This window comes from Xiphias gladius, chromosome 20 (assembly GCF_016859285.1).
Source record: "Xiphias gladius isolate SHS-SW01 ecotype Sanya breed wild chromosome 20, ASM1685928v1, whole genome shotgun sequence".
NCBI classification, from domain to species: domain Eukaryota; kingdom Metazoa; phylum Chordata; class Actinopteri; order Istiophoriformes; family Xiphiidae; genus Xiphias; species Xiphias gladius.
The window spans coordinates 6,220,197-6,230,500 of NC_053419.1; the positions used below are offsets into that span (position 1 = coordinate 6,220,197).

Sequence of the window (10,304 nt, forward strand, 5' to 3'; positions counted from 1 at the left end):
TGCGACCCAGACAGACAGGAAATCTGGAAAACATGGGGGACTCGCCATTTTAGGAAAACTACATTTTAAACTGGCTTGACGTTGTGTTGTTGACCTGGTTCTTATTCCATAAAGACAAAATTGGATCAAAATACTGAACCTCCACCTGCGCCACTGTCATTACTATATAAATTAATATTGAAAATCATATATTTTAGTAAAGTTACCATTTGCATATAAATGCATGAATCCCGACAAACAACAGGGTGAATATCCCAGGATCTTGAGTCAATTTCGATACATTTTGAGGTGTAGTATAATAGGTAGTAGTCCCCGGTTATAATAATGACATCAATATACCTAACTACGCAGTACTTGAATCCCAATATCAAAACTTTTCGGACAACACTCCAATGTGAGGTCAGAGGTTAGGTGCAGTTGCACATGGTTTGGATTAGACGATCTGTCAGAGGGTCTCAAATATGGATCTTTAGAACAGCAAACTCCTGCTAACTAAGGGCCCCCCCCCCCCAAGAACTAGATTTTACCTGAATTACAGCCACACGCTGTAATGCCAAATAATATGGCATTTGCTGTGTGGCAGGGCATTGCTTTCTCTAAAGGTTAGTGTTTTTATTTTATAGAAGTTTATTCAATTTTATGATGCCAGCAGAGGTGGTGTCTGTCCACTATAAAACAATGGGGGAAATCTGTGAACTTTGTTGAAATTGGACTGTCAAAAAAATCAACAGTGCATAAAGAAGTTTGTGGATTTGGGGCCATGACACTAAAGTCAAGTAATGTGTGCAAAATTTTTAACATGCTATATTTCCTGAACCATTTCTTAAAGGTCTGTTCAGCACAATTACAAATCGAAATGTTTGTTCATAGACTGTTTTGGATTATCCTGAGGAGGAGGGGGAGTAAAATCAGACCTATTTGCATGGGCAGATATTACTTGGGGCTGTTGGACAAGGAGTGATAAAATATGCTTTTTGTAACTGAGTAAATTGAGCAAGGACATGTGAATGCAGAAGAAATGAATTTCACAGGTTGAGAACCACATATGCAGAACCAGGTGTCTCATACAGAACAGCACATTAGGCCTAAGGGACTAGTTCAACATTTTGCGAAATGTTTCTGTTCAACATGTAATTACATCCGGCACCCAGTCAGTTTAGCTGAGCATTCAGACTGGAAACAGGGGAAAACAGATAGTTAACATATTCACAGTCTAAGTTTAGCTTAATGCTAAACTAAGCTAACTGGCTGCTGGCGGTAATTTCATATTGTGTACTTTTCATCCACCTCTCTGCAAGAAATCAAAGTATTGTATTTCTTTAGTGTCAAACTCTTCCTTTAAGTGCGGTGGAAATTTAGCTAACTTTCAAGATTTGCAGTTTTTGTCTTTGTTACATATTTCGTCTTTCAGATTTGTGATAATTTTTCTGTTTGGCCTCTTTTTCTTTGCAGAACTCCACCTGTGAACTCAACTCTTCCTGCGGGGGAAAAGACCCTCTATGGAGCCCCTCCTCTTTGTGTGGCATGGCCACGCCCCCTTCCTCCAGGGGCATGTCGCCCAACTTAGAGCTCTCCCACAGTGCCTCACACCTTCCCAGCCGCTTCCACTGCACATCAGGTACAGGTTACATCATTAGAAAATATTCCAACTCAGCTATATGTGTGCTGTAGTTTTTTTAACGTGGCACCTGAGTGACGGCCTTGAATTTTCTTTTCTGTTGACTGGCGATTGTTTTTGATCTGAGCAGGAGGGAAAGGAACGCCTGCCTCCAGCACTCCAGCCACCTCCTCCCCACCTCCCACACTTTCAGATGACTTCCCTGTAATCTCCTTACCAGCCAACACAGTCCAGTCCAGTCCACCAAGAAAGGTATGCTCTCTCACTGAAAGAGAAAAAAATCTGCAAACAGACTTTTTGATTTATTTTAACAGAACTAAAAAAGATAAAAGAATATGCTGTTTTTCCAAAGTTCATGGAAGCCTAATTGGATCCTGTTCCTCGTATGTTGCTTAATTAGGAGCATCAGAAAAAATATGACAAATATGGCAGCGATTGAAATGATCTTTCAGTCATCTTGAAAACTCATTTCTTTGACAGTAAGATGCAAATTGAATTTTCAGATGTGGATAAAGTGATTGATTTTGTACTCAGAAGTAAATGAATAGGAGCAAACAGATGAAATCATTAGAGTCATGGTATTGGTTCTCAACAGTTGTCAGATTTTTTGGATTACTTATTCTAGTATATAAATGTAAAAATCTAAACCTGCATCTGTCAGTCATCCGAGGATCAGGAACTTGTGTTGTATTGGATTGCAAAGAAACAGTGACTCACATTCACATTCAAACAGGTGTTTGTTTATTTATTTTTTTCATTTTACCACTTATTTATCTAATAAAAGTACCTTGTGCTGACCTGCAGGTCTTTAAATTGCACAAGTAATCCTACAAGAACCAGAAAGAGCTAGAGCAAATCACCAACTTATCTAAAATGAACTCATAATACAGTTGATAATAAAACTATTAATGCTGTGACTTTTCAGGATCGTCGACAAGGAGAAAGCAGTAAACCTGCACTGGTGAGACAGGAGCCAGTGAAAGACACAGAGAAGAGTGCGGAAGTAACAACAAGTAGAGGTTAGTCATGATGAGTTTCATCACTGCAATTTATCTCATTAAATTTAACATTAGCGGTCTTCATGGGTTTTCACGACACTTAACAGAGCTGATAGTGGGTCCTGTCTGATTTACTTGGTTTAATTTGACACATTGAAAAATAGAACTGAGACCTGGGGCAATACAATGGGACTCTGCCAACCAGATCAGACTCAATATGATTTGGATTTGTCATACCCACAGTCTTAATACATGCATTTCCCCATCAGATGCAGGAGCTGCTGAGAATGTCTCCATGACTTTGACAGAACTGTCGGTCTACATGAAGAAACAGGAGCTGGAGCTTCAGCTGAGAACAGAGAAAGAGAGGGAAGAGGGTGAGTATTGGCTTTAGTATCACAGAACCAGATCCAGTCACTTTGAGGGTACCTTCTTCAAGAAAATAATCCATCAAAAACAAATCATGCTGTACACAAGGCAGTCACAGAATGACAAGGTGAACCTTCTAAAATTGTGTTTTGAGTTCTCTTTTAGCAAGTTGGTGACCACAGAAAATCAGGATTGAAACTGCCTTGTGTTCACAAATTTGTTGGCTAAGGAGCCTGTTACACTCGTTTTGCTTTTCACGTTTTTCAAAGGAAGGCGTACGTGTGTATGATTGTGTTGTTTGTGTACCGCAAAACTACCCAACTCGGGTCAACTAATCCAGAGCATGTACTAGTAGTCTAGTCTAGTTCTAGTAAAGATAAACCAATATAATAAGATATATATACTTTAATAAAGGACATAGCAGATACATCACTACAGTATATACAATATAGAAAATGACTAATGTTAATAACAGCTGTACAGTCAGTGTAAAAAGACAACACAAATAAAACATGAGGGAAAAGAAAATGGAAGAGAAAAGAAAAGAAGAAAAAAGTGCTCATGGGATCCCTGACTCCATACCTCACAGGTATTTGCCACAACATAAAATAGCCATAGAGCTACATATATCTCTGGGATCTTTTTTATGGAGACAATACATTATCATTTTTATTAACAATGTGTCCCAATCCTTCAAATTTCATATCAGTCAGTCAGTACAGTGTTTTGTTTTGAACTGGAAATTCACTCTGCTGTCAAATTAAACAAGCCTGAGCTCTTGGAGTCGACAAAATATCCGGCATGCTAACACATCCTTGTTTATATCCCTATGTGTTTAGCTAGCTCCGCAGAAATATTAGGTTTAAATCCCTCGAGAGCCACTTGTACTAAAAATAAATACACCTACACTGCTGTGAACCTCTTCGTATAGAAGCATCTGCCAAATGGAACAATTTGATAGTTTGATAGCTGTTATATGGCACCTGTTGTGAGTGGAGAAATATTTCAGCCGACACTGACATTCAGAACAGACTGTATAAACAGGTTTAACTCCACCACAATGCTCAATAATGTTGTTTCTGCTGCAGCTGCCATCACAGAGGAGCTGCTGAAGATCACTGAAGATACACAGGATCTTCCGGTCCTGAGGGGCTTTGATTCCCCTTTTTATCACACCACTGAGACTCTGACTGGCTCTCAGGCACAAGACAAGACCCTCTCAAATACCCAGCATGGAGGCCCCGTCCGGGACACCCACCATGTTGTTTCAACACCAGACAAAGCAGACAACACTGCAAGTACCAGCGGTGTTGGAAGTGAGAGAGGAGGGGGAGGAGCAGGAGGAGACAGCAGGAGTTCAGCCATCGGCCTCGAGCAGTATTGGTCCTTCCAGTCAGGTTTCACCCCAATCGATCACCACCTGCACCGGAGCCCCTCCGCCCCAGACGATGAGGTGGGCAAGCTGGGGATGTTCTTCCCGAGCCCATGCAGCAAGAACCCAGCCCCGGTACCCTACGAGTTGTTTTTCAACCTGGCCCTGCCCAGGGCGGCCTCACTCTTTGTGGGGCAGAAGACGTCAGAGGCGGTTCACAAGGCGGCGATGGAGAGGCTTTTGCAGCGAGAAGAGGGGTTGGAGGACGGAGAGGAGGAAGGGGTAGTGTCTGCTTCACCACTGGAGGTGCTGGATCGCCTTGTTCAGCAGGGGAGCGACACCCACGATAAAGTTCTCAAGAGGTGAGGGGCTTGACTTTAATTTAGCTTCAATAGACACTAGTTAGTCTTGTTTAAGGTTGTTTTTTAGCTTTAATTACTACCGCTACCAAGGAGCAACCTTGACACTGTCTGCTGTAAGTTCCTCTTAAAAGCATTGCGTGCCACCATTTTACATTACAGTTGTACTTATCAATTTTGAGTGATCCTGCAAAATGTAATAGTTACGCTATGCAACATGATGACTTTTAATAGCTAAAACAATGTGGTCTTTTAATTATTTGTACGAAGCCCAGATAGATGCCATCATCCATTGACTGTTTTAAAGCACATGTAAAGCAATGTCTGAACATTTTCTGTTCATAAATCAACACATGGAGAGGACTGTGCAGCCATGACAGAGTTATTTTCTCTTTAGTTCTGTGTGATTTGATGTGCTGTTCACTGTGCAGAGCCTGCTTGGGTCGTTTCCAGTCTATAACTGCGGGCCAAAGGAAACACCCCGTTGAAAACAAGTATGACATTGTTCAGGAGTCGCCACCCCTGTCTTTCTACACACACACACACACACACACACACACACACACACACACACACACGGCGGCACACACACGCACAAGCACACACAGTCAGCCGGTCCTCCAAGCCAGTAACACAACAGCAGAGACAGTGTCAGCAAAGTCAGTGCTGGGCACAGAACAATCTGGCTTCACTCATTTCAGTCGCTCATCACCCCCACATTTTACTATCTTCATCAGAGCGTAACATGGCTGATGGAGAGAATAAAGTCAGCTGAAACACAGACCAAAGAACATCAGAGATAAAATGGCTAATAAGGCACTTTATTTTTATATAGTCACTTGCAGGGGTGGACAATATGGACAATAATGTGACAATAACTATAACAGCAGTGTCTTTATATTGATACATTTACTAAAATAAATATCTTTTTTAAAAAGTTACTTAAGTTCATCACTTTCTTAATTTTTTTTATTTTGTGGGCAGGAGAACAAAATCCTCTATATTTTAAAAGCAACATTGTTTTAAAAAACCCATGGGTTGTTTTTACATTTCAGTTTTAATACACATTAAACCCGCTTGATCTGACGTTAATTAGTGACCTTTTGAGTTGGTAGGTTAAAGTCTGTATGCTAAGCTAAGTGGCTGCTGGCAGTAGCTTCATGTTTAACAGTCAGACAAAGTAGTATCTGTGTTCTCATCTGACTTGCGGCAAGAAAGCAAATTAGTGTACTTCCTAAAAGGTCAAACTGTCATGTTTTGAGATCTGCTCAACAAGATCTCAAGCCATGACAGATTTTTTGAAGTTTTACTTATCATTCATTTAGATGAAAAAGCTATAAACCACAATCTTGGTTTGAGAACTCCATGATACATTAATAGGAGAGACGACAATTCAAATAGTCTTTTTGACACTTTTTTAGTTTTTTCTAAACCTGATTTGCAGTTGAACGCTGTTGGAGTATGTCCTCCCTACTTCTAAAAGATATCTTTGTGTATTGTAGATGAATGTCTTGATGAATATTTGTTATGTCATAGTGTCATCGTAATGTTTGACATATGAGGAACTTATCACAGTAGTATCATGTACACTACTCTGTCCTTTTAACCAGGATGTGTCTTTAAGTGTAGAATTCAGTGTTCTCCACAGGTTGAAAATTTACTTGTGGTGGGTGTGAACAGTGTGCATGGATGACGTGTGTGGTCAAAAATTAGTTAGAGTGAATTAGGTGTTAGGGTCAAACTGAGTGATTTTTATCCACCTGGGAACGTCTTAATCTACCTGGGTGGGTTGCCCAAGTAGAGCCTGTGCCTGGGACACTCTGTAGTACTTAAAACTGGCCTGGCCTAGTGTGTCTATTTGAATTTTTTGCTGGTTTGATAGAATCACTTAAGAGCAGCTCAGGAGAGAAATATCCCAGTAAGATTTGTATAAACAGTTTTTCTTATTCTCTCCTTTTACAGATTACCTTTGCCAAGTAAGTCAGCTGACTGGACGCACTTTGGAGGTAAAGCAATCACAGCACAACACTGTTGTACACTGATAAAAGAAGCTATTATAAAGACTGCAGACAGAGCATTATTTAGGCATGACTAGTGATTCATCACGAGCTCTGAGACATAAACAGCATGTTAAAATGTTACCAAGCAGGACAGAGAATTTGTTCAGCTGAGGTTTATCAAAACACACAAAGTTCCCACAGTCATGCAGAACATGATCAACTCAGAAATTCGAAAGTTGGCCATTTCTTCTCCATTTATTTACCTCCCTGTATGCACTCAGTCACCCAGAGCAAGAATCAGATTTTCACCAGCTGCAGTTCACAACAACATAGAAACACTGTGATTTTGCCAACTTGTAATTACCCTGGAATCTAATCATCTCCCCTGTATTTTCGAATACATCTTAATCAGAACTCCTGTCACTGCTTATGGCTGATTGACTGATCAAATTCTCCAGAGAATTTTCTCAAAATGTTCTCTCTGCTCTCCTTCCCTTTGTAAGTGTTAAAAAATGAAGGTCTGTATGCAGAATTATGTTGGACAGTAGGTTTTTCTGTTTTTTTATCCTTGATTGGACAGTGATGTGTTTTTTCATTTTTAATATCTTTATAATGTGATTTGCTGGGTACATAGCAGCCTTAAAAATGTAGAGTTGTACAACTCAAACCAAAAACCCCAATAAATATTGTCATGTGGATGTGGATCAGTGATATTTGTCCTTAAATAAGTACCATCAAGATATCAAGTAGTGCATGTGTGTAGTAGCCACCAGACAGTTACCAGGATAGCTCTAAAACACAACAGATTCGAATGAACCAATGAAACTGAGAAGGAGCCAGGAATCCAGCACACTTGGGGTCACTTGCTCTCAGTTTATTTGAATACAGCATTTTGTTTCAATACCAATGCCAGTACAGTTCCTGAGTTTCATTACTAATACCAAACAGTACTTTTATGGAAAAGCTTGCCTGTATTAGTGGAGTGTCTGTCAGTAGGTTTGTATAGATCCCGATTGAGGTACAGATTTAAAAAATTTAAAGCATTTTTTACCATTTATACCATTTGCTGGAGGTTTATGCTCTCTTTAATGCTTTGGATTTTCTAGTTTCTAGTCAGTGTGTGTGACTGGTCAGCAAATCTTTCACAATTGATAGTAATATGATTGATATAATATGATTCCACCTGAAGCTTTTCAGACTTGGCAGAATCACAGGTTTATATTAATGTATAGTAATTTGGTTTGTTATATTCTCATAACATTATCTGTTGTACCCAGGTGTTCCACACTTGAATGATAATTAATCTCATCTCTACTAGTGTGTATGTGTGTGGCTGTGTTAATTACATTATTATTACCATGACCTCCTCAGGCTCAGCTCCGCTGGACGAGCTTCACACGCTGCGCAGCCAGCTGCTCCTGCTGCACAACCAGCTGCTCTACGAGCGCTACAAGAGGGAGCAGCACGCCGTCCGCAACCGACGCCTCCTCCGACGCATCATCAACGCCACTGCACTGGAGGAGCAGAACAATGCTATGGCAAGTTTGCATAAGCTCATTATCACAGATTAGCCCTTTTAGGCACCTTTTAAATTTAAGTACCTAGAGGCAAAAGATGTATTAGAAATAGACAAAAGGGGCGTTGTAGATTTTGTTTATTGAGATGCAGCACCACAGAACAATTAGAACGACTGTCCTGTAACTGGAGGCTCACAGGTTTTATTCTTCATTAACCAGCATGCCCTCTGCATTTTGAACAACAGTGAGAAGAGAAAATGCATCTAAATTCTTCAGAGATATCTACTGATCACTGAGGCCTTTGCCTCTAATAATACAACTCTAGCTGTCAAATCAGTCGGGTTTCATCTGCTGAAGGTAACAGAGAAAATGTGACAGAAGTTGTTTTGTTTCCAGCTGAAAGCAATTCTGACAGATTGTTTTCAACAAGTGATGGTTACAAAGAAGCCATGAAGGCTGTTTTGTTTCCAGGAAGAAAACATAAACAAGGAGGAGGAAAACTGGCACATTCTTGCGGCAGTCAACTGAAAGACTAATTAATTTTCTGCAAATATTTCAGAAATGCTACACACTGATTGAGTTTTGTGGAGAAAAAGGTTTGTGTGTTTGTATGTGTCCATCCCTGCTCTCACTGAAACCTTTTGAGAGAAAAAGTGGCACAAACGGCCTTAAACATGTAGACATTTAGAATCTCCTGTACACCTTGTAGAGAACTTGTGTATCTGTGTTTTGTGTGTGTCTTTCCAGAAGGACCAGCTGAACTTGCAGAGTGTGGACATCTTGTCACTAAGGGAGAGTCTGCAGGTGGAGCAGCAGCGGTACAGGCAGCTGTGGGATGACCGGGAGATAGTGGTTACCAGGCTGCACAGTCAGATCAGACAGCTGCAGCAGGGCCGAGATGACTACTACACCAAGAACCAGGAGCTCCAGGTACACACACACACACACACACACACAGTCTCACTGATGGAGAAGATTCACAGACAGACACCTGCCCCCCTGGTACACATCAGCATATACATTTTTAAAAACATTCAATACAATTTCAGTCACAACACAGTGATAACAATACATTACAAATACGTTTGTCCACTGTAGTCACCAATTTAAGATGTAACGCTTTAATCTAGAATCTGTCTTGTGTGTCCAGAGTAAGTTGCAGGAGTGTCAGAAAAGGATGGATGAACTGGAGGCAGAGCTTCAGAGGGCCAACAACAAAGTCTGCCACACTGGTCACCTCCTCAACCAGATGACCATCAAGGTAAAAAAAAAGCTGATCCATCGTCTGATTTAAACAAATATTTCCTTAGTTTTCAGTTGGTGGCAGAATATAATTAAAATCCCTTTTCAGACTTTTTCAGACTGAATTCGTAACATTTTTGGCGTCATCTGTCTATTTTAGGTAATGGTGGTTTGTCATTCAAACAAAGGCATGACAAGTCAATTTTCTTTGTATAGTACCTGTCAGAAATAGAGGCAATTCAAAGTGCTTTACATAAGTTGGAAACATGCATTAGAACATTAAAAAAACACAATGAAAATCAAAATGAAATCAATTAAAATAGAATTGAATATTAAAAAAAAAAAAAAAAGATACACTCAAAGTAAGATACCCAAAATTGAATAAAGGAAATGAAAATGCAGTAATCAGTCAAAGGCAGACATGTCTGTTAAGTAAATATGATATGGCTTTATTCAGACATGACAGGACCATTATGGAAAGACATAAAGGAAGATAAGTTTTCTCTCTTCTCTCACAGTGATACACGTCCCCTCTGTTCACCCATGACTCATCATTTATTTGAGAATTTGGCCTTCCTTTTCTGGTGAACTCCCATTTAGTTTCTATTTGTCCACATGCTCTGTGTAAAGCATTTTTTCTGGATATTCATGTTTTGCAACTGGCATGGATGAATAAATGAGAATATATGGTCTGATCTAATAATTATTGAGGAGGTTTTTTTTTTAAATGATTTTTTCTTTTGCATCGAACTGTGATGATAACAAAGAGTAAGGGTAAAAACAAGACGTGTAACTGACTTGGGAGCTTATTCAGACATGAGGCCAACAC

The 10,304-nt window shown here is 39.9% G+C and overlaps 1 protein-coding gene across 3 annotated transcripts in view; it reads left to right on the forward strand.

The window, feature by feature from the left end:
• Positions 1 to 10,304, forward strand: part of tsc1b (TSC complex subunit 1b) — a 32,057-nt gene that overhangs the window by 12,410 nt on the left and 9,343 nt on the right. For 2 of the 3 annotated variants that reach the window (XM_040157477.1, XM_040157478.1), the window contains exons 10-19: positions 1,453 to 1,618; positions 1,749 to 1,870; positions 2,544 to 2,637; positions 2,886 to 2,993; positions 4,074 to 4,719; positions 5,148 to 5,210; positions 6,679 to 6,722; positions 8,088 to 8,254; positions 8,981 to 9,163; positions 9,384 to 9,494. In XM_040157477.1, coding sequence (XP_040013411.1) covers positions 1,453 to 1,618; positions 1,749 to 1,870; positions 2,544 to 2,637; positions 2,886 to 2,993; positions 4,074 to 4,719; positions 5,148 to 5,210; positions 6,679 to 6,722; positions 8,088 to 8,254; positions 8,981 to 9,163; positions 9,384 to 9,494 — 1,704 coding nt within the window. The remainder of the gene's footprint in view (positions 1 to 1,452; positions 1,619 to 1,748; positions 1,871 to 2,543; positions 2,638 to 2,885; positions 2,994 to 4,073; positions 4,720 to 5,147; positions 5,211 to 6,678; positions 6,723 to 8,087; positions 8,255 to 8,980; positions 9,164 to 9,383; positions 9,495 to 10,304) is intronic. The other variant, XM_040157479.1, reaches the window with a different exon arrangement.